Here is a 24616-nt window from a genome sequence, read left to right on the forward strand (position 1 = left end):
GTACATTTTAAATGTGTATAGCATATAGTGTATTACATGAAGAGTTCAGATGCAAAACCCCCTAAGTGCCTTTTCAGAAAATAATCTTAATTAATTTTTATTAAATACAAAGCTATCAAAATTGCATATTTTTTTATTTTATTTATATAATATAGCTATTTATATGTATTATCAAGTACATGAACCTAAACCAAACCAACAACTGGATTCTCTAAAAATATAGAGCTCTTCAGAAATGGAGTTAAGGGGTTTTGCATCTGAACTCTTCACATACAGCGATGCAAACAACACAGTGTTATTCTGAGTCAGCCCAGTACACCAGAGGAGTTTCAGACTACAGGAAAATGTTAAGACACAAAAAAGATTTTTGTAAACAAAATGAAATGGACCATTGTTTATACAATTAAACTGATGTGCCTGCCTGTGGATTTCAGTTATAGGCAAGTGACGTTCAGAGCAGGAAAAGGGAGTTCACACGTTTTGGGTGTGACCCCATGGGTGGCGGTGTGGTTTTACCAAAACCCTGGCTTCTCACCGAAGTCTTTCCTTTTTGTTTTGCATACCTTTTGCAAACTGCCTCTACAGAAATAAGAATATATGACGCGTATGTTCCAAACAAATACATACATTATAACTTTCAGTGCACCTTGCAGATAGGCTATAGCCAAACTGTTAAACAAAATAAATTTAAAAAAAATCCTCCTATTTATACTTTCAGCATTTGAAGATAGGGCTATTTAGGATTTGGCCATAAAATCTCAAGGTCGAAGGGGAAGCAGCCTTGGCTGTCATGGGCATGGGAATAAATAACACACACAGAGAGAGAGAGAGAGAGATAGAGAGAGAGAGAGAGAGAGAGAGAGAGAGAGAGAGAGAGAGAGAAGCAATACAGTGCGTGCGTGCGTGCGTGTGCGTGTGCGTCTGCGTGTCACTCACAGACACCCCCACACTCCACTCCACACCATATATCCTGTCCACGGGCCAAGGCAATAATAACCTGTACAGCGCTACAGTTTATGATTTAAGCTGTGCTGGTGGGTGTGCGTGTGCAGTGCAGGCTCTGAGAGGTACCAGCAGCAGGTGGGAGGGGTAGGGAGGTAACCTAATCCCTTGGTGGCACATGCTGTGAGCCAACCCAGGCGGCATTCTGGGCATTAGTAAGGTCAGTGCGTTTGCGTTTACAGGACAGGAGGGGAATTGAAGTTACTGGGTCATCAAACACCCGCGCTTGTTGTGTTGCCGGCTCCTTCGCCCACCTACTCTCTCTCTCTCTCTCTCTCTCTCTCTCTCTCTCTCTCTCTCTCTCTCTCTCTCTCTCTCTCTCTCTCTCTCTCTCTCTCTCTCTCTCTCTCTCTCTCTCTCTCTCTCTCTCTCGTTCTGACGTGCGGTTGAGTGAACACTAAGCACAGGAAGCACCGACAGAGAAAGGGGGCCAAGGACTAGCTGAAACTTAGTTGCTTTTTTATCTGAACGTGCATGTGCGCATGGCTGTGCGCGCCTCAGTGTAGTGTCACCGCGAGAGGAGGACTGTTATTAACGGCGGGCGCACTAAACGGCGTGTTTTGCGGGAAACCGACTGTGGCACATGTGGGACATTTAAAGTCACCGGGAGCTGCGCTACTCACTACCAGCTGATCTTTTCCCCTGTGATCTGACTAGACTCCTCGCATCGGATGAAGACCGCTGACGTTATCCAGTCCTCTTCGGCCGAGAGCTCCCCAATGTCCCGACGGGATCAGCGCTACAGGCGAGGTTTAAAGGGACGGTAAGTTTCGCAGCTCTAAGCAGTTTTCCATATGGGAATGACACAGACCAGCCTACTGTTCAGCTTTGAACGGAGAGATTAAGAAAGTGCTGTATTCCCTTTAAGTCGACTCTGTAAGCCGAAATTGTAAAGAATTGAAAGTTGGTGATGAACATGAACCTGCTCATTGTCGTGTGTGTGTGTGTGTGTGTGTGTGCGTGCGTGCGTGCCTGCGTGTGTGTGTGTGTGTGTGTGTGTGTGTGTGTGTGTGTGTGTGTGTGTGTGTGTTTACAAATGTATTCCAGGTGTCAGGAATTGTGAAACACCATTCACACACACAAACACAGACACGCACGCACGCACGAACGCGCACACACACACACAAACACACACACACACACACACACACACACACACACACACACACACACACACACTGATGCAAGTCCGTGTTTTATTATAAAAATGTGTTGTGAAATCAGTCCTCAGTCTGTATAACATCTGTTGTGGGTATACACACTCATCTAGCCTGCCCCTCCTCTACTTTCCTCCCAACATAGTTTGTGCGAGTGAAAACAGATTGCATAACTTCTCACAAAGGACGTCTCCCTAAAAACAGAACCCAACAAAGGATGTCTCCCCAAAAACAAAACAGCGCTGTACTTCGGCGTGGATGAAAAGCGAGGATGAAAAGCTTCTCTCTGTGAGCTATTGTGGATGAGATGCTGGTCAGTGTGTGGACTCTGAATGTTTTTGAAAGGAAATCCCTTTGACTGCTGGGAAACAGGCTGGGTTGGGGAAAGGGGTGGGGGTTTGGGTTGGGGTGTGCAGCAGGCTAGTTGGGCTTTTTGGGTGTGTTCACAATTTAACATAAATGGCTGAAACTCCCTGGCTCGCTTGATCACTCTTTTGTTCTAGCACAGAGCTCAGCTCACCCCACTTCCTTTCAGTTTCGTTGTTACCCGGGGAGAAGTTGAGAGAAAAAAAATAGGCTGCGGTCATTCGGAGAAATTAACGTAATGTAATGTAGTAATAGAACATTGAAAATGGCAGACGTTGGCGTGTGATGATGGGGCTGTCCAGGGAAGCAGACGAGGGGGGGGAACAAAGGGGTCAGTGTTGTCCCTGTCCCAGGGAGAGAGAGGGCCCAGAATTTAGTTCTTATTACATTATATGTATTGGGTGGGGTCGGTGGGGGTCTTTCAGATGACGTTGCCCCTGGCCCAGCCAGAGATGTCAACAGTCCCGGGGTTGTCTAATGCAAAGCACAGTGAAGACTCTATGAAGACTAAATGAACGGGGAAGAGAGAAGAAATCTCTAAGCTTTTGTTTGGGGCTTGCTGTGCTAAGTCTTATAAGGGGCAGATAAGCAGTAAGGGAATGTTTGCTGATGCTATTTAAGAAACACAGATGGAGAACACATGGGCTTACATCCTGTCCAGATGCAGACCGAGACTGTCTCGTGTAAACAAAGAGAGAGAAGACACCTGAAATAGTTGTTATTGTTCTACGCGGAAGCGTGATGGTGTAATACTGTTTTTACTCGGATGGGAATATTGTGAGGTGTGTCTTCTTCTCATGGTAGGGTATAGCCTCTTTGTGCAGACGAGAGGTCCATTCACTGCTTGCAGAAAAAAACTCAACTACATCTTAACAACATTGCTGTGACAGAACTGAGAGCCCTAAGTGACAGAGCCTTAAATGAATGACATTACAAGTTTGTTCACAACTAGGTCATAACTGTGGCTCTGTGAAAAGAGGTTAATGGGCGTAGAAACAAAATTGACTCAGACAACTTGAATTTAGGCCTACTTTTCGAGTGGTGGTGAAACATCAAGACAATTGAGTAATGGGGAACGGAGGCAACTTCATGCATATGTAAAGGCACAACATAGCCAATAAAATGTTGTACATTCATAGCATGGCCTGTTTCCTCATTCTTCATTTATTCTCTCATCTTGACAGCAATCACAATACTGTGTTTGACTAGCTTATCCACAATAACCAGTAACCTCGAACAAAACATCAAAGTTTTAGGGAAGGACAAAAAGTGAAAACTGAGAACACAATCATTGTCAATGGGAACATGCAGGCAGAACTGACTAATCCAAACCAAAAAACCACAGCGTCGTCACTGTGGCCTGAGATCTGATATCAGGATAATTGATTGGAATACCGTAGGGAAGGAGTTGTGCAACAGCCAGGTGTAGTCTCACAGGTATGCATGTACGCACGTGGTGACCAGGTGTTGTATGTCGTAGCATCAGGTACGAGCGCACTTCTGTGGGCGTGTGTCACAGTTGGTCGTCAGTGTTTGATGACGTGCTTGCACTGCGCTGTGCCATAGTGAAGGCAGGGTTGATGTTGTTACTTCTGCATGGGAAAGACATCTGGAATGCGGTTCTAGAAGCCTGCGCCCCAGGGGTTCATTCCATTCTATTCCATTCTATTCTACTCCGTTGGTTTCGTTCCGTTCCCGCGGTCACGTGCCCACAGAGCTCCATGACAACACTTGATCTTGATCAGAGCAGGCATGTGGGCCAGTCTGAACAGAACTCCCTCAGTTTAATTCGTTGACACAAGTGTGTCAGCCCAACTGTTGTGCTTGTGCTGAGTATTATGCTTGTGTACCAAATGTGCCAGTGGTCCAGCGTTAATGAGGCGGTGGACACAGGGAATTGGGTTGAAAATACTGTAAGCCGATTGGTCTGGCACTGGTACATGTACCGCTGTGTTGTTAGGGTAGCACAGGACAGGCAGTTGAATGTCACCTGATGTCTCCAAGAAACGGGAACCAAAAGTGAGCTAGAGGGCTGACTTACAAGCCATTGTGGGTTTGATCAAAAAGATCTGCAACCGATGGTTGCATGACAGTTACAAATTCTATCTAGGCCTATCTTATCTGAGAGGCGAGAGAGAGAGTCATGCCGCATCCCTGCATCACTCTGAGTCCGCAGGGATGCAATTTTGCCCTGGTTGTTTACAAGTCAAGGCATTTGTACAACTGAAACTGACCCGACTACAACCCATGACCTGCTCCCTGTCCCCTACACTCAACACAACACGTGACATCTGGATATACTGTATATCGTCCTGTTCCCTGTGCCCTACACACAATACATCTAGATGTAGGCCTATTCGTTCTGCTATGAGCTCAGCACAAGTTCGAGCTCAGTTATTTGCAATTCATTTTTGACAGTATTTTTGGGGCTTTTCAGCCTTTATTATCAGACAGGATAGTGAAGGACAGACAGGAAGTGAGTTAGGGGAAGGGGAAGGGCTGGCAAAGGACCCGGACCGGGAATCGAACCTGGGTCGGCCGCATGGTAAACGAGTGCCCTACCGATAGGCCACGGTAGGGCCAGTTAGGCTATTTGCAATTCAGATGATTTATGTTCGTCCTCACTTTCAATGCCCTTGCACCCCTGTTGTACCCAGCAGGTCTCATTCACCTAAACATGCTGACAGATACAGGCAGACATAGCAACCATGCACACCGATAGGAGCTGACTCCCATGGTCTCTACCATAACTAACAGAAGAGGTGGCCAAAGTAAAAGTACATGTAAATTAATGGCATGCAATATTACATAGCTGTTACACCATTTACTCTATTGTAATGAGGTAGATAGACTGTGTTGTCACTGAAAAACACTAAAACACCTAACTAGATCCCACCACAAACTTGATCCAACCAGCGCAGAGTCAGCTGATCGCAAGACAAGTAGACAGGACTACTTCCTCAGATAAGTTACCTGTTTTCCTTTTTTAACTTTTACTTTTGACATCTCTGCTCAACACTAGTGCTGTAATCACAGGAAGTGTCAGAAGATAAAAGTCACAAAGTTGATCTAAATAGTTGTTGCCTCTTAGTGCAGATGGGGTCGCCGGCGGGCCTATTCACTATTTCCTGAAAATACTTAACTCAACTCATAACAACATTGCTATGACAGTACGGAGAGCCTTAAGTAACAGATTAAGACATAGCCATTACAATTTTGGTGATAGCAAGATTATAACATAGGCTCTGCACTAAGGGGTTAAATCAGCTGGTCATAATCAAAATTCAAACCATATATTGATCATGTGAAGTGTCCTGCGTTCGAAATAACATTGGGAGGGAAGGCTGTGTTTTTCACTTTCTGAACCTGAGGTTGACACTCTGGTCAACGGCAGTGCTGTAATCAGAGGAGCTGTCAGAAGGTTAAACAATCCTGTCACAAAGTTGATCCAAATAGCTTTGTGTTAGAGTAATTATTTATAGTAGATCATAGGCCTAGTTTTCACTTTCTGAACCTGGGATTGACACCTCTCCTAATAACAGTATGTTATAAAGTCGTAATGTTTTACTACAGGGGCTGTGTATAATGTCGTGGTAGTGTAATGTAGTATTTCTCAACGACTATTGCAGGAGAATGTAAGCATTATGGGACTACGGGCTAAGTAGAAACCCAGTGGGCCTATGGAATGTCACTCATTACACCCCACAGCTGAGACAGGAAGGTCTGACTGTGGCCGCGGTCATGTGGTAATAGTGGTACCAGCGTTAAGCGATGATGGATGTATGTACAAGTGAATACCAATGTTAAACAACATCGTTCTCACCATCAGAAATTAGTTTAAATGGTGGTTTCTGATATAGTTACTGACAAAAGCTGTCTGACATGGTATTTACCACACACTTCAGAAGTGCTTATAGGCCTACTCCAACACTTTACGTAGACTAGGGCTTAGCAATTAATATAAAAACTATTTTTAATTGGCAAACTCGTAATCAGTAGTGATGACTTTTTAATTGACCATGACTAGTCATTGTTACTACTACTGTTATAACTATTTGTTTTGAAAACTTGTCCTTTGTCCTTCAAATTCAGTGCATTCCATTCTTCATGTGCTACAAAAAGTACACTATAATATATTACAATGTGATTCTGCCCATTCCACTTCATGAAAGGAATTTTTGATTTAAACATACTGTAGGCCTATTGCGCAGTGCTAATTGCAATGTAAATTGACGTCGATATTTTAAAAAGATGTTGTGTTCAAAGTTTTCTGCCATATCTTTAAGCTGTGCATGTGGGGCTCCAGGAAGTCTATTTGTACTAATGGCATGTCATTAGTTTCCACCACAGAGACAAACAGGAAGGCCTGTGTGTGACTGTGGAAATGTGGTAATCTTGGTGCCATTGACTGTGTTGGTTTGCTGGTGCAATGATAAACTAATAGAGAAAGACCACACTCTCGTGGCTATTCTCTTTGAACTGAAAAGTTTTAAACTGAAAAGTTTAAAGCACGACGTACAGGTTCTGCCTGAAGCCGTCCTAACACTGATGACTTTTATCGGATGGCGCAACCAGCTACAGAGTTTGAGCACCAATGTAATCATTCTCACCATCATCTGATATAGTTGCTGAGAAAAGCTGTCTGGTATTGCACTGCACTGCACTGCACTGATAAACTTAGCCATAAGTAGCTACTTAGATAAACATCTTTTTCATTCTCAGCCATGACTTCAAATAGCTAAGTTGTATGAGAACGATATGAATCATAATCTCACCAGACGTCGGGCTCCGATAGTGTTTTCAGTCATTGGACGATCTCCTCAGTGTGCAGGTGTCTGTTACATCAGTTACATCAGGAAGCCAGGTGGCATGGCACAGCGCTCTTTGATGTGGTGACATACAGCAGTTGCATGCGATTTCACCAGCCCAGGGCTTGCAATATAACCTGCATAAGGACTCTAGAAAGAAATATTATTAAAATATAGATTTATAATATATTTGTTAGAGATTAAAAGTTCAGAATAGATGGTACTATAGGGTCATACACTGACAATAGCAAAGGCCTGGCAGAAGAAGGTTTTTTTTGAGAGAGCAGAGCAAAGCAGATGCTATGGTGTGCAGCCTTCATCAGTTTTCTCTGTGCTCAGTGATGAAAATTGAAGGCATTTAAATGCAGATAATATGCCAGTGGAGTTTAGCGTGTCCTTGCGCAGTATCTGCTGCACTGTGAAAATGTTATCCTTGGTAGTTGTTTTTTGTTGCCAGTACACCAAGAGTAACATGTGGGATTTGTAGAGTTTTGGATTTTGCCTGTAGCCAGAAACTGCCAAGAGAAACTTTGGTGTATTTGTGTGTTATCAGTGGCACACTTTCATAATTGGAGAAACTCTGTAGAGATATTTTGCCAAATCTTTCCAGGCTGTAAAAACTCAATTGTTTTTAATGCTTACAGACTACTACATCAACATGATGTCTGGGGACACTATTATTTTTTGGACTACTGGGTGGACAATTTAATTTCAGTAACATACTTGCGAACTGTATCTTCACTTGTTATTTTGCCAACATTTAGCAGGTTACAGATCAAATGCTTATATTGGGATCTTTCAGTTGTTTCCACATAGTCTGCAAAGGTCTGACCACATCACTTCAGGCCTTTGTACAGACTGTATAGACAGACTGTAAGACTGTACTGTGGACTTTATTATGGAGTCAGACCTTGATTGTTATTCCCATTATTATTCAGTTTTGTCTCTGTAGTCGCCTCTTTGTGTAGATAGGCCTGCAGGCCGGCCCTTTCACTCATTGCTGAAAAGGCTCAACTATATCATAACAACATTGATATGACATTACAGAGAGCCAATTGAGTAACAGATTGGGACTTGGTCATTAACATTTTGCTGACAATAAGGTTATAACATAGGCTCTGTGCAAAGGGGTTCATTAATTACCACGACTGCCAATACATTTTGTCTGATGCACTGGAATGATCTGTGTCAGGCAAATCATAGGAGTTTTACAACCTATACAAAACTCCCCTATCCAACAACACCTTCTAAATCACCAACATGAGTCATCTCTACTTTTATTTTAAAAATCAGGTCACAGATCAAATTCCTATAGTGCAATCCTTCAGCTGTTTCCACACTGTCTGTACAGCTTCAAAAGTTCATGTCTGATCATATCTCTTCAGGTCTCCTCACAGTCTTCACGGGAAGACTGCAATGTGAGCTTTATTATGGGGAGGTCTTAATTGTTATTACCCATTACTAACCAGTTATATATCTTTCATTACCATTAATGTCAATCAGTTCTGTCAGAAGCACTGAGATATCAGTGTGAATAGGGGTGTAAATCACAGCCTCCATAACGATACGATTCGATATGATTCGATTTGATTTTTCCCAATTTCTTTTCCACTTCTATTATGCTATGGAGCTAGGGCATTGGACAGGCCAGGGGCCAACGATTCGATGGTATTCGATCCTCAAGAATGCCCCACGATACAGTACAATTCAATCGTCGGCCGTAGGATCAATGCATCGATACATATCAATTATTATTTACATCCCCAAGTGTGAGTAAAGCAAATCGTTCGAGTTCTACAACCTGCAAGACTCCACTATCCAAAAAACCTGTCAAAATCACACAAGTCACTGAGGTAATTTGCTTACTTGCTTTCGTATGTAATTTCATTGCCACTAACCTTCAGGCTATATAAACACAGTTTTGCACTGCAATGACACATCCAGCTGTTTCACCAAAAGTTGATATTTGAGACACTGAGAGCGGAGTGGGGGCGGATGCATTTGCGGAAGATTTTGGAGAGTGTATTTTACAGTGTGTAATTTTCATTGGCCACATCCTCAAAGCACTCGTCAACATGGTGAAGATTTCCTTTCATAAACATTAAAGATGTGACTCCACTCTCGTCGGTCTCTGGTGGCATGGCCGTTTATGCTTTCTATGGGAAATATTGTATTGCAAACCAATAACACAGTGCCTGAAGGCAGAAACAAAACCCTTTTTCTCAAAACAGCTGAGGTCCTCAAGGGTATGATGTGGCCGGCCCACCACGTCTGTGTGATGTTGTTAGTTAAAGATTGGAAAACACGAGATCCACCCCAATCGCCCGGCCAATTAAATCATGTGATCTGTGCTTTGCTTCATGACCTTTTCGCTGGTGGCGTCTTCTTGCCTTAAGTGAACTCATGGTCTCTATGGAGGGAGCCTACAGTGGGCGTTAAATAATGAAGTCAGTCAGGATGACACACAATCACTTCTTCCTGAGTGTAATTCCATGTGTGATGGAAGTACAACATTGTATATTTTGTCGATTGTCTAGTGTGTATATGTTGTCTCTAACTTGGAGATTTTGTTTTGTCTTCGCCATGGTGACCTTCTCCATACAGAGTAACCATATTAAAACTTTTGTGGAGACTATTGTGTTTTTTCAACGAGTTTCACAAATAAAATGGTATTGTTACGGTATTCAATTGAATTACGCTGAAGGTCTCTGGGGCTTAATGGTACCCAGATTTATCAATCCCAATTAATTCCACCCAGCTGCAGCATGTAATGAGCACTCGGGACAGGTAAGATAATCCTCCCCAATGAAATCAACTGTGTTGGAAGAGTTAGCCGAAGTTTTACATCAGGTTTTATACATCTGATTGACTATGCATTAACAGATTGAGGTTTTACGTATTTTTGGTGCGAGCCCATGTCACCATGATAATTCTACTATCTAATAATGATCTTCTGTGACCCCTTGACTCTCTTCACCTCTTGCTGCAGATGCTGTGAATGTGGCTCCATCCTGACGCACTGGTACTATGAGAAGGAAGGGCGTCTCTACTGCAAGAGGGACTACTGGACCTGCTTCGGGGACACTTGTCACGGCTGCTCGGAAACCATCATTGGCCTCATCATGGTGAGTTTCTAGACAGGTTGCATCACCACAGTTGCCTCACCACAGCTTTGCATCATGTGTTACTGACTAGGTCAACAAATGGTTCCCAAAATGAGGATCGGGACCTCTAGTCTAGAGTCTAGAGGGGTTTTGCGGAGGTAGGCCTAGTGCAAAGGGGTTGCAAGGGACTTTGCATAAAAACAGGATGTTAACGTTTTCACATAATTCCATTAATTGGTTAATAGTAACAGTTTTCAATTGTACGGATAATACATGTATTTACTTCTATTGTGAATTTCAATTTCAACGGTCAAAATGGACAAACAAGTAATGTTTGAATATGCTTATTGAATATGGGGGATGGGGTCTCGAAAAGGGCTATAAGCGGCTCTCATCAGAAGAGGTTTGGTAACCACTGCCATAGGTTTACATGGTAACCACTGCCATAGTTTGACCCCATGCTGACCTTGTCTATGTAAGTCACTAGCAGTCCCTCCTCTTACTGTAAGTCTGGTGCCTGAAAGCAACGTAAGAAGGTTTGAAGTTTATTCTACGGATTTCCTTTCAGGGAGAGGAACATGTGGTTAAGATGATTATTTAATAAGACCGTGTTTTAAGAATGTGTTAATTGTCGTCTTGAGTTGAAAGAGGATTAAAGAAACATGTATAGGTTAGCACGTCTCACGATTCATGTTTCATATTGACAAAGGAGGTCACTTAGGGCTACTTACTGTAAGCTTAAAGCCAATCTTCTTACCTTTTTTTTCACTGTGCCAAAGGCTCACTAAAAGATTGAGATGGTTTATGTAATATGAGGCATAGAAAGTAGAAATCTATCATTGCCTGTGGTTCAGTTTCTTAACACTGAAGAGGTGGGAAATCCTATGTGCGCACTTTTGGAAACAAGAACATGGAGACCTATATACTTTTACTACTGTTGAATTTGTCTCCCAATGGACAGTAATTAATAGTCCTATATGCGTAGTAGTGTGTGGCTTTTATTCATTCAGGGCATAGCCTACAGAGTGAGGACATGCCAACAACACAACCCACTTCAAGGCTAAAAAAGACAGACTGTTGTTTTGGTGCTCATCAAGGTTGTGGAGAGGTCTGTGCATGTGTGGTCAGTCTGCTGGCATTGAAGGAGATTTCTTACCACAGAGCAGGAGGGGGGAATGGCCTTGTTTTCAACCAAGCTCTTACATTTTGAAACAGACACAAAAGGCAGAAACAAAGGCTAACTATGTGAATAATTAATCTTCTGTTGGCGCTCAACAGCATTCTCACCACATGTTCTATTTTACCCAGCATGCCTATATGTGTGACAATAAAATATCCTTGAATCCTTGCTCTTCACAGGGCATCTTCATGTGAATGAGGGGAGGTTTTCTTTCTTAAATAACAGGCAACTAATGACAGACAACTAATCGTAAACTACCCTAAATTGAAAAGCACTGTGCATGACATAGTTTATTTCATATTCCTACACTGCCAAACATGCCCCCATATTCTACTTCCCTTCATACAGGAAATTCCTCACTCTTTCAAACACTCCGTTTCCTTCCACTCCCATCACTGTAGTCAAAACAGCATAGTTTCATTGTGTGACGTCATTGTACACCCTTATTGTTTCGTGGCTGACCTCTTCCCTGCACCCCTCCGTGCTCTCTGTACAGGTGGCGGGAGAACAGAAATACCACCCAGAGTGCTTTTCCTGCCAGCGCTGTGGAAACTTCATCGGAGATGGAGATTCGTTCACCCTCGTGTCACGCTCCAAGCTGTATTGGTTAGTCAAATATTTTCCACAGTATATGCATCACAGGAACATTCACATGGTATGCATAGGTGTGGTTTCAGGGGTTGTAGGAATGTGTGTTTTTACAAATGTAGGAAGATGTTGCTCACAATAACCCCAAAGAGGACTGTTGCATAAACTACATGTGGGCATAACTTTTTTCCAAATGTATGGAAAATGTTATCTAATTTGCTCAATAATTCACCACAGGCATTATTTATTTATCTCATCTATATTCTTTATCCTCTAACCATGTCACTTTGACTGCTGTAGAACAAACAGTAGGCCACAAGGCTACACACTGATACACAACACCTGCAGTGTGTCACTAAAATGCAAACACTAGTTTTACACAGGTTTTTACGGCAATCTACCTGTGATTTACAGGCTCTTTCGCACAGCTGTGGTCAATTCATGACTAAATCGTGGCACACTGGCTGTGTGTTCTCACATCCCTGAGCCTCCATGATGTTTCCTTTTTTCTCACGCACCCATGCACATGTGAGAGCTGGCTGCAGCCGGCTTAGGCAATTGGGTAATGAGGGTGGCAGCAATCAGTGAGTCAGCTTTATTGAGGTCTGCAGTTGCCTGTAAGCTCTTGCCAAGTACTACGCATACTGGGGAGATGGTGAGCATCTGTGGCTCTGATGTAAATGGTGTCAAGATGAAAAAGGCCTTGATGCACAGTAAATGTGGTGGTGTTAATTCAACACTCAGAGAGTTCATTTACGTCCAAATGATGTCAAATTAACTCTCTGAGTGTTAAATGAGCACTGCAGAATTTACTGTGTGAAGTCGAATGAAGCTGAAACGTTGGTTGAACGAACTAATGCATTTAAGTTCTGTGTGTGCGACGACGACAACCTGTTTTTATATGTGGTATCCAGCACATTGGTTGTGGCTTCCAGCACATTGGTAGAAGACAGTTGACACTCTATCTGAATAGGCACATTAAAGGGACATTGGTGGCCACAGCTGAGATCTTATATTACATTACAGTTGGCAGATGCTCTCATCCAAAGCGACTTATATATCTGAGTGTGTATGAAAGCGAAATGTCCTCTGTGCCCTTGTTCTTCATAGTTTGGGTCACAGGAGAGGACTTACTGCAGCTCAATGCACAAAGGAAAATCACCAAAGTAACTCATATGTGGGAAGACATGTTAAGGTGCTGGTATGCTTGCTGCGAGCTGTAAATTACGCGCGTCACCGCGAGCAACCGACAGCACATGCTTGCTTCAAAGGCAGTTGACCAAGACGCAAAATACTGGCGGTATCATCCGGGGGCAGAGAGCACGCAGCATTGGGATGCGTAAATTGGGAACACAGATGGAAAGGAAAGAATATTGCTACTACCCCTGTATGTGCATGCTCATTTTTCAAAGTGCAACAAGGAAGTATGATCACAAATGTTTGAAATTTCGGACAAACTCAATGAGACGCTCTTAAAAGTTGCTGCCATTGTCGTTTTCATAGAGAAGTGCTAATGGACTAACGATCAGTGTCAAAAATGATGGAAATGAGGATGAAAAATGATGAAAGATGGCATTGGAGTTGCTGATTGGCTCCTTCTCCTTCTCGCTCTAATCTGACTTTGAGTCTTTCATCCAGCCCATGGTAGTCTGGAGCTGTGTGCAGTAACCAGCCGGAGTTTGACTTCAGTCATTCCAGCTGGAATCAGCAAAAATTGGGAAAAGTTCCCACTCAACCCCCTCAGATTTGTCTAAAAAAATCTATAGGGGTCGAGTGGGAACCACTTGTGCTGATTTCAGCAGGAAAGACTCTCAGTGGACTTTGACCCTTTTGACTCTGACCTGATTCTGAACATTTGACAGGTTTAAGATACTATTGTCCTCAATGAAAAGGGGAACAATTCCTGGCAAAATTCAGCGGTTGTGCAAAATCCTCAGCTGATCAATATTACACAAAAAGTTGGGCAAACATTCCAGTACATTCCGGCACATTAGCACTTTGCTGCAAGCTCTTGTAGTTTGCACAGCTGTAGAGTAGTGTGTGTTCCCGCTGGCTTTATTTCCACTTTTCAGTAATAGCTCTCTTGTCTCTCTACTGATGGGATTTGCTATTAAAGTGGGTCATGTTCTCTTTGGGGGTATCATTGGAACAAATCAGCAACTTCATTTTTGTAATCGTATCATAATTCCCTCTGCGTCTGAGCCCTGAGCTGTTTGAAATGCACTAAATTGTTTGTTCCCGATGAGTCGGAGGGGGGTGAAAACTCACGGTTGAGGCTGAACGGAAATGATGATGATGATGAGGAGGAGGAGGATGATGAGGATGGTGGTGCAGCTGCTTCATTCTTTTGTGGAAATGGGTCAGATGATATCACGTAAAAATAAATTAAGCATCAACATAATGTAATTTTTCTTCATCATTTTTCTCAAATCATATCACATGTGTCTATAATAATTATGACTTAATTAAGTAGCTATCTGTTGTTCACTGCTCACCACATGAACATCTATAGCAAAACACCAGGAAAAACTAACCTTCAATAGGAAATAAATACATTTTGTTTCCTTCATGTTCTCAGATATATGATCAGGGAAGCTGATCATATGGGTCAGTTATCCCAGGCCCAGGGAGAGAGGGGGCCCCATAATTTGGTTCTCATTACATTGTATGTATTAGGCGAAGGGGCCCTATCAGATGACGTTCTCCTAGGCCCAGCCAAAGCAGTCAACGGCCATGTTCAGGGTCATATTATTATTTACATGTGTCATATCTACAAATATACTGTATATGCTGTAGCCTATATAAGGGGTAGCTGTGGTCTAGTGGTTAGGAAGGTGCCTTTAGATTAGATGGTTCCAGGTTTGAATCCCACCCTTACCTCTCCCTACACCTCCACCCAAGGCCAAAGTTTCCTTGAGCAAGGCACCTAAGCCCACATAGCTCCAGGGACTGTAAACCAATACCCTGTAAAGGAATAACTGTGAGTGACGTGATTTGATGTCATAATGTAAAATATTTGTTGTTTTCAGTGGGCACTGCTATGCCACCACTACTGAGCAGCGTGCCAACATGGAGAGCCCGATGGAGGCCCATACGGTGACCCTGGTCTCCTTCCCTCCCTCCGCTAACGGCTGCAGAAGCCTCTCTCTCCACATGGACCAGGATGGAGACTGTGAAAGAAACCACATCTTTAGAATATCAGAGTAAGTGTGCGAAGTGCGTTCCGCCATACAAAGGCAAAGTGCAGTAACTACTCCAACATTGAAACTGGGAAAGATGCATTAAAAGGCTTGGTGGTACAAAGTAGGTTGGATATTGCAGTTACTGATGTGATATGCCAATATCTCTAAAACGGGACACATTTGGACAATAAGGCTTTGTCAGAAAATAAAGGAGGTGTAAAGAAGACCATTTTCAGTCTTAACTCAAGTCTGACAAAATATGTAGTTACTGCACTTTGCCTATGTAGGGCAGCATAATCCACAACTGGCTTGTTATGTCTTCCTTGACATGTAGCCTACCACACAAACAAAACGCCTCTTTCTATTGCGTGATCTCCCTCTAGAGGCGCAGTGGAGAACATCACATTTTCAGGCTGAAGGCTTTTAAATACAAATACTGTATCTTGTTAACACACACAGGACAATTCAACCAGCCTGACGGGTCTACTCGAGTTTGTGATGTAGGCATATAATAAAGTACGAAAGTGTATGAAAGTACACTGTTGGCTATGAAAACACTTAGTGATAATGATGCGCAATCGCTTCATCAATTATTTAGCGATCAAACTTAGTATGGTAATCATTGTTGTTCCTGTAGGATGGACGTGACCCATGCCAGTGTGGATGTAAGGTCTCTGGTCCATGTAGGGGATAAGGTTCTGGAGATCAATGGAACTCCCATTCAGAACATCTCACTGGAAAAGGTATGATATGCCATGTTGTCTTCACTGTGCGTACGTGTATGTGTGCGTGTTAACTATTTCTTATGAAAGCGTTTCATTGTATTAGATTAACAAATAACAGTGATTCATGCTACTGAATCATCAGCTTTTACTGAAATGCAAATAAACTTGCATTCATCAATAATGTGACTGCAGGTCTTTCTCTTTCTCATAAAATAATAATAAAAGACAATACACTAACACTTAATTGGTACAGCGTGTCTTAGTGTATCTACATGTATCAGCATGTAGTATTATGTATTTACGTAAGCCTTACTCTAACCCAGGGGTGTCAAACTCATTTTGGTCCGGGGGCCGCATACAACCCATGTGGACCTCAAGCGGGCCGCATTAGTAACATCATCGCAAAAAAAAAAGACGTAAAGCAGAGGATTAGTGTTCAGTACTATCACGTTTTAAGTGTGTTGAATATGTAGAAAGCAATGCAATACTGATAATCCTATGCAAAATTTCATTGACTTCATTCATTCATTGCCAACCGTCAATGAATTAAATACGGGACAGTTCATTTAGGCGGGGGGTCTGGGGGTTTTCCCCCATAAAATGTTGTATTTCTTAGATGTAATTTCCTGCATTTTCACGCATTTTAACATCCCGTTTCCAGTTTCAGCTTAATAGGAACCAATACAAATACAATTATATGTATTATTTAATTATAACCAATACCAAAACAATACGAATAAGAAGTATTAACATTTGATCTCTATATATGAGGTCTATATATGAGCTTTATCAAATGCCTGTCAGAGTACAAATTCACCATTTATAGTGTGATGTGCACTTTACTACATACAGTAGGCCTATATACAGTATAGGGACCATTGGTTTAATGCCATGCAGGTCTCGATTTTGCCCCAAGTGGCGTAGGCTAGTTGCGCATTTCGGTTATTTCATTTGAAAAAAAAAGTTTTTAAAAAAATTAACAAAGTCTCTAATATGATGCCATTTTCTATGCCTACTCAACACTCCTACCCATCCACCCATCCTCCCCATTCAATTAGATTGACCTGGTGATCCACGACACTGAGCGTCTGCTGCAGCTGACGGTGGAGCACGACCCCCACTACAGCAGCCCCCCCAGCCCCCAGAGCAGCCCCCTCAGCAGCCCCCTCAGCAGCGCCCCCTCCACCCCCATCTCAGCTGAGGAGTTCGACATCCCCACCTGCCTCTCAGAGCCGCCCCAGAAGAAGAGCCCACGCACACGCAGCATCCTGTAAGTCACAGTAATCCTGGAGATATGCTTGCTGCAGGAAACGCGTGCATGCGTGAGTGCGCTCACTGCCATGTGAATGTTATGTCTTTTCTTTGTTTTGTGAAGTCTATCAACTGTTCTTTGTATCTGTGTTAATCTCTTGTGCTTTTCTATGTTTCCTCTGTGCCCAGGCGGAGCTGTAGCACAGACAAGATGCCGTGTTCAAACTACTCCATGGCACTGATCTCCCAGAGGAGGGAGATAAACCGCTCTCAGTCCGTACGGGAGGACGCGGCAAACGGTGGGCACCGCATCTTCCGGCCCTCAGACCTCATCCCTGGAGAGGTGCTGGGTAAAGGCTGCTTCGGCCAAGCTATTAAGGTAGGTTAGATTTGGTTACACCTGTAGCTGATCTGAGTTTCAGTCATCAGATGCTCAAGATGCCTTAGATGCTGTTCACATGTATAGGGATATTTTTGAAAATGAAAAAATATTTTTGAAAATCGGTTTCGGACTCTCATTTAGATATCTCCTTTTACTGTTTTTTTCTGGTTTTAAAAATATATCTGAGCTGCCCCTGATATGTTTAATTACCCTTGTGGCTGGGATGATGTTAAGTGACATCTTCATCTCCCAATTTTTAGTTCAACCAAATAATTTTCATCAGTATTTTGTGGATTTGTTATTGATGTTCTTGGTTTGTCTGTTCCAGGTTACCCACCAACAGACGGGGGAAGTCATGGTACTGAAAGAACTGATACGTTTTGATGAGGAAACACACAAAATGTTCTTAAAAGAGGTCAGTCCCTTCTTACAAGGAAGAATATAAGATAGTACAGAGGTTGATTTTAAGCGGAATGGATGCAATCGATCCATAGCCCTGTTATTCGAGTTAATCAAGCACTGATGACAGGAAAGAAATAAAGAAAAAATTAGAAAATCTAATGCAAAGTAGACAGAATAGCGAGTAGCCTCACATTAACTAAAAATGGCACAGAAACCAACTTTCAGTTTCATTTCCCTTTGCCCAATTTAGTGTGTGTTAACCACTGGGCCATTTTCTGGTGAAACTATTTTTTGCTCTCGTCCCAACAGAATTATTTTACCTCAAGCAACAGGGCTATGGGTGGATTTACACTAACATTCTTCTTAAAAGGGTGAATCTGTGTTTATGTGTGTTGCATTAGTCTGTGAAAACGTAATTGTGGTATCTTTTGCATTCACAGGTAAAAGTGATGCGCTGTCTAGATCACCCCAACGTCCTTAAATTCATCGGCATTTTGTACAAGGACAAACATCTCAATCTAATATCTGAATTCGTCACCGGGGGCACGTTAAGAGAGACAATTGAGAAAATGGTAAGACACTTTTCCTGTGCTATCCTGAGTTAATGTTCTGGTCCCAGGTCGTTGTCAAGTGAGCCATTTTGAATTGTGATTGACATTGCCATGTCTTCTCCCTTCCTTGCTGTTATCCTTTACCCAGTTCGTCATTGTTATGTCTTAATCCTTTTCTTAGTTCTTATGCTTTTATTTTTGTGAAACATTTTGAACTGCAAATGTACTGTATATGAAATGTACTATAGAAATGTGCCTTTCCTTGTTGACATGTTTAAAATGAAAACCTCATAATTCACCTCCTCTTGCAGGACAGCGATCATCCTTGGAGGCTAAGAGTGAGCTATGCCAAGGACATCGCATCAGGAATGGTAAGCCCTCCATCCCTTCTCTCAGACTGGTGCATGTAGAATAGTATTGGATTTGTACAGTGGTTCTCAACCTTTTTCGAGGTACCGCCCGCTTGACCTCATCATAAGCCTGCCAATGACCCCTTGGTCTCATTATAAGCCTGACAACACCCCCTTAGTATTAGAAAACAAAATAGACTAATGCCTGGCAAATAAGCCCCCCCCCCACACACGCACAGCTTTATTCATCTCAACGTCCCCCCTAGGGCCCCCCAACGCCCCTCGGGGGCTGTCCAGCACAGTTGAGAAACACTATTTTAGTAGAACTCAGTGTTCTAATATACACTCAATAGTAGAACTGCATCCTTTACTATGCTCTATCAGTTCAAATATCAGAGTTTTACATTTGTGACAAAAGTGACATTTTAATGTCCTCATCTCATTGTCTCCTCTCCTTCTTCCCAAAGGCATACCTCCATTCAATGAATATCATCCACCGTGATCTCAACTCCTACAATTGTCTAGTGAGAGAGGTCAGTGAGATTACACACACACACACATTCACTCACTCACTCACTCACTCACTCACTCACTCACTCACTCACTCACTCACTCACTCACTCACTCACACAAACACACACACACACACACACACACACACACACACACACACACACACACACACACACACACACACACACACACACACACACACACCCACACACACACACACACAATCTCTCTCTCTCTCTCTCTCTCTCTCTCTCTCTCTCTCTCTCTCTCTCTCTCTCTCAGACACACACACACACACACACACACACACACACACACACACACACACACACACACACACACACACACACACACACACACACACACACACACACACACACACACACACACACTTTAACTGTTTCAAACAGATCTACACTATGTACACTATGCCCTTGTAAATAAAATAAGAAACTTTATGTGTGCTGCTCCACAACAGAACCAGAGTGTGGTGGTGGCTGATTTCGGCCTCTCCCGGTGGATCAACCGGACGGAGGCCCAGCTTCGGCACACCCCCAATGGGAAGATCGGACAGCGGACGCCCCCCGACCGCCGCAGGAAGTACACTGTGGTGGGGAACCCATACTGGATGGCACCAGAGATGATCCACGGTACGTTCAAAGCAGAGAGGAAGAACAAGGAAATGGCCGTTTGAATTCAAAGATTGAAGAATAGCAATCAAGAGTAGGCATTCTAAGCTTTGCCAATGCAAATACTTTTGTCCAGGGGGACTGAAATCATTTTTGCACCCTTCTGAGTAAGGCTCCTTTTAGTAAAGAATCATGTTTGTTTGAGTTTGCCACTGTATGCAAGTCCCTCCTGTCAACAGACTATGTTGCTAATAATTCAACCATCAAAGCCTCTCGCAGCTGTGGCCTAGTGGTGATTGTGGTGGTCTTAAGATCAGAGGGTCGCAGGTTCGAATCCCACCCTTACTTCTCCCTGCACCACGATTCATGGCTGAAGTGCTCTTGAGCAATGCACCTAAGCCCATACTGCTCCGAAGACTGTAACCAATTCCTGCAAATAACTGTAAATCGCTTTGGATAAAAGTGTCAGCTACACATCATGTAATGTAATGCAATGTAATGTAATCTTGAACAGATTTGTCACCATTCTCCTGTCTCTGCTTTTTGTGTAGGCGAGAGATACGACGAGCGAGTGGACATCTTCTCCTTTGGGATCATGCTGTGTGAGGTGAGCTAATTCAATGTAACGGAAGTGGGTCAGTTGCTTTATGGGAGTTCTGTGTTCATTAAGATGCTCAAATCCATTTAATCCGTTGTAAAAGCATAACCATAAATGTCGATTCTTCTGAAGGACTTCATACTTGAAAATATGTTTTACTTATTGTAAATGCTTCTCACAAATGTACATAGTGGGTCATACACGATTACATACTGTGTGCACTGTCTCCTGCCTAGTGCCTAATTCATGGTCCAGAAAATGAAAGGATGTCCTGCATTAGACTGCAAATCTAGCTTATTCACCCTATTATCCATGGTTACAAGGGCGGCGCCATTCAGGGATGAGCATTTTTTGCACAGCCCCCTTGAAATCATGGTCCTCTAATGCCTCTTTCCCACTGCCGGTTTTCTGGTAGGCCTACAGCTCCACAGAGCGTGGCTCGGCCGCCACTTGTTGCTTTTCGAATAGACACGAGCTGTAGGCCTACCAGAAAACCGGCAGTGGAAAAGAGGCATAACAAAATGCTGAAATTACGACAGGATTGTCGGCCCACCGGGGAAATGCCCTCTATGCCACCTTACCACTCTAGGCCTTGCGCCATTACTATTTGGGTAGCAGTTGCTAGTGCTTCATGTACATCAGGCTATTGGCAGCCTCACAGGAAATAGTAGAGTGGAAATCCTGTGAGAACAAGGTCAGTAGGCATGCCAATAAGGTGGATAGGAGGTAGCCCCTTAATGCCACCAGTGAAATGCTGTAATAGTCACTGAAAAACCATTACTACCATTGTACCACACCATTATGATAGTACACAGGGCCTTTAGTAATACATTACTACTTGGTCATTGCCATTTAGGTAACAGCCAATTTATAACTAGGGCTATGTCTATGCCTTAATTTCCCCCCGGGGATCAATAAAGTTACTCTATTATGTCTTACTGGATAAAGTTAAGCTATACCTGATTGCCATTCCTTCTTCGATGACAGATAATAGGCCGGGTGGATGCGGACCCGGATTTCCTTCCTCGTACTATGGAGTATGGACTGGACGTTGCTGGCTTTCTGAAACAATTCTGCCCGGAGGACTGCCCGCCTCCATTCTTCCCCATGGCTACTCTATGTTGTGACCTGGATGCAGAGAAAAGGTTAGACTTCTCAATAATGTGATCAGAAAGATGTTTTTGTTTTGCTTGTCATAGCCTTCCTTGTTAATAAATTCACAAATATACAGTGCCCTCCATAATTATTGGCACCCCTGGTTGAGATGTGTTTTTTAGCTTCCAATTATTTTATTTTTTTTCTAAATAATATGGGACCTTAATGGAAAAAAGAGAAAAATCCAACCTTCAATACAAGTGCATTTATTCAGTGGGGAAAAAATCCCACATAAAGAAATAATTATTTGACATCAAATAATGTGTGTCACAATTATTAGCACCCCTGGTGTTAATATTTTGTACAACCCTCTTTTGCCAACAAAACAGCACCTAATCTTCTCCTATAATGTTTCACAAGATGGGAAAAGACAGAAAGAGGGATCTTCAGCCATTCCTCTTTGCAGAATCTCTCTAAATCATCCAGAGACCTGGGTCCTCTCCTCTGTACTCTCCTCTTCAGCTCACCCCACAGGTTCTCAATGGGGTTGAGGTCAGGGGACTGAGATGGCCATGGGAGGAGCTTGATTTTGTGTCTGGTGAACCATTTCTGTGTAGATTTGGCCATATGTTTAGGGTCATTGTCTTGCTGAAAGACCCAGTGACGACCCAGCTTCAGCTTTCGGGCAGAGGGCAACAGATTTTGATTTAAAATGTCCTGGTATTTCAAAGCATTCATGATGCCATGCACCCTAACAAGGTTCCCAGGGCCTTTGGAAGCGAAACAGCCCCACAGCATCACTGACCCACCCCCATACTTCACAGTGGGTATGAGGTGCTTTTCAGCATGCTCATCTTTCGTGGTACGCCAGACCCACTTAGAGTGTTTGTTGCCAAAAAGCTCAATCTTGGTCTCATCTGACCAAAGCACACGGTCCCAGTTGAAGCCCCAATACCGCTTGGCGAACTCCAGACGCTTGCGTTTATGATTGTGAGTGAGGAAAGGTTTTCTCCGTGCATGCCTCCCAAACAGCTTGTTGGCGTGTAGACAGCGCCTGATGGTTGATTTGGAGACTTTGTGACCCCAGGATGCTACCATTTGTTGTAATTCTGTAACAGTGAGCTTTGGAGATCTTTTGATTTCTCTTACCATCCTCCTCACTGTGCGTGGTGGCAAAATAAACTTGGGTCCTCGTCCAGGCTTGTTTACCACTGTTCCAGTTGTTTTGAACTTCTTAATTATTCCTCTCACAGTGGATATGGGCAGCTGCAGTTGAGTGGCAATCTTCTTGTAGCCTCTGCCTGACCTGTGAAGGTCGACGCACATCTGCCTCACTTGTATGCTGTGTTCCTTTGTCTTTCCCATGTTTAAGAGTGGATAAGAGAAATGGCCTCGGTGTCACGTCATATTTATACCCCAGGGAAACAGGAAGTGATGAATTACTAATTAAATGTTCCTACATACTCTGGTAAACTTGGTAAACTACTGTAGAAATGACAGAAATGCTTCAATTATATTTATTTCCTGGGAATTGTTAAGGGTGCCAATAATTGTGGAACAGGTGATTTAATGAAAAATAATTATTTTTTAGTCAGGGATTTTTTTATTTTCTTACAATTCATTTGAGTTGAAGGCTACATTTTCCTACAATTTTCAGTGTGACAGTATTCTTCTGCAATAAACACTGAATTTATTTTAAGGCTTTTAACACATCTCAACCAGGGGTGCCAATAATTATGGAGGGCACTGTAGGTAAAATATCTTGTAAGTAAGTATTTGGATGATGCTCAGCATTATTATGACTTACATTTAGTGTGTGGGTCATTGGTGTTTTTATTAGTAGAAGTCAGGTGGTGCAACCATATCTAATGCCACCATTAGATAAAAGATTAAAATTCAAATGTATTCATTCCATGTAAATTAAGCGTGTTGTACAAATAATTAATGTACCTCCTTCATACAGTGGCGGCATTAGCTGTGGTTGCACCACCCTGACCACTGACTTCTATAGAAGTCTGTGACCCTGACTTCTGCTCCTAAAAACATTGATGTCCCATATACAAAATGTAAGAGTTGCAGATGTTGAGATAATCATCCAAATAGTCCCTCTATCAATGACCCCGTGTCTCTCTTGTTATGTGTCCCCAAAGGCCTGTTTTTACCACCCTGGAGGGCTGGCTGGAGAACCTGATGTTGACCATGGACATGGGCATCCCTCTCATGTCAGAGGTGGACACCATGCAGAAGGAATTCTGGAACACTCAGAAGCTGTGAATGTGAAAATCTTTGGTTTTGTTTTCATGCGTTCTGCACTTTATGTAAATTATGTTGATAGAAAATAAACGTTTTGTATCAAAATACTTTGCACATGGTTGATTTGCATGGGGAACTGAGCAGTGTACTATATTTCGCTTACCATGTCTTAAAACACCAAGAATACCAAAAACCTTCAACTGATGTGGCTCACAAATGGTGTTTAGGATGTCAACAGGCTGCAACTTCTACACCAATTACCAATGAGGGTAGCCTACAATGTGTCACAGATTCTCACTGCATATGTGAAGGGGAATCCAGTTAACTGCTGAATGGGCAGTGTTCACATCCCAGGTTAAGGTGCAGGACAAAGACTGATTCAAGTTTTAGAGAGGAGTCTGCACAGTTGAAATCCATTTTTTGAGTTTTAGTGTATGGCAGAACCAAGTTTCAACCACTGAGACCTAAGACTAAGGCTTT

The 24616-nt window shown here is 42.8% G+C and overlaps 1 protein-coding gene across 2 annotated transcripts; it reads left to right on the forward strand.

Moving 5' to 3' along the window:
* Positions 1–1068: 1068 nt before the first annotated feature.
* On the forward strand, positions 1069–24270 carry LOC134452710 (LIM domain kinase 1-like). Of its 2 annotated transcripts, XM_063203239.1 has the most exons (16): positions 1069–1162; positions 1660–1765; positions 10323–10458; positions 12114–12223; positions 15235–15408; positions 16025–16130; positions 17171–17382; positions 17553–17742; positions 18074–18160; positions 18588–18719; positions 19010–19069; positions 19516–19581; positions 20040–20211; positions 20742–20797; positions 21776–21933; positions 24034–24270. In XM_063203239.1, the coding sequence occupies exons 2-16, from the start codon at positions 1674–1676 to the stop codon at positions 24155–24157; spliced, it is 1875 nt and encodes a 624-aa protein (XP_063059309.1). In that variant the 5' UTR covers positions 1069–1162; positions 1660–1673; the 3' UTR covers positions 24158–24270. The 2 variants fall into 2 exon arrangements, with proteins under 2 accessions (XP_063059309.1, XP_063059308.1); XM_063203238.1 differs by lacking the exon at positions 1069–1162 and having other exon boundaries at positions 1178–1765; positions 24034–24269.
* Positions 24271–24616: the final 346 nt, after the last annotated feature.

Source organism: Engraulis encrasicolus, chromosome 7 (assembly GCF_034702125.1).
Source record: "Engraulis encrasicolus isolate BLACKSEA-1 chromosome 7, IST_EnEncr_1.0, whole genome shotgun sequence".
NCBI classification, from domain to species: domain Eukaryota; kingdom Metazoa; phylum Chordata; class Actinopteri; order Clupeiformes; family Engraulidae; genus Engraulis; species Engraulis encrasicolus.

Bases quoted from the DNA above. Each gene is read 5' to 3' on its own strand.
- LOC134452710 (XM_063203239.1), top strand. From the start codon at position 1,674: ATGAAGACCGCTGACGTTATCCAGTCCTCTTCGGCCGAGAGCTCCCCA. The intron at 17,383-17,552 runs GTAAGTCACAGT...CTCTGTGCCCAG, and splicing joins CCACGCACACGCAGCATCCT to GCGGAGCTGTAGCACAGACA. The intron at 20,212-20,741 runs GTACGTTCAAAG...CTTTTTGTGTAG, and splicing joins GGCACCAGAGATGATCCACG to GCGAGAGATACGACGAGCGA.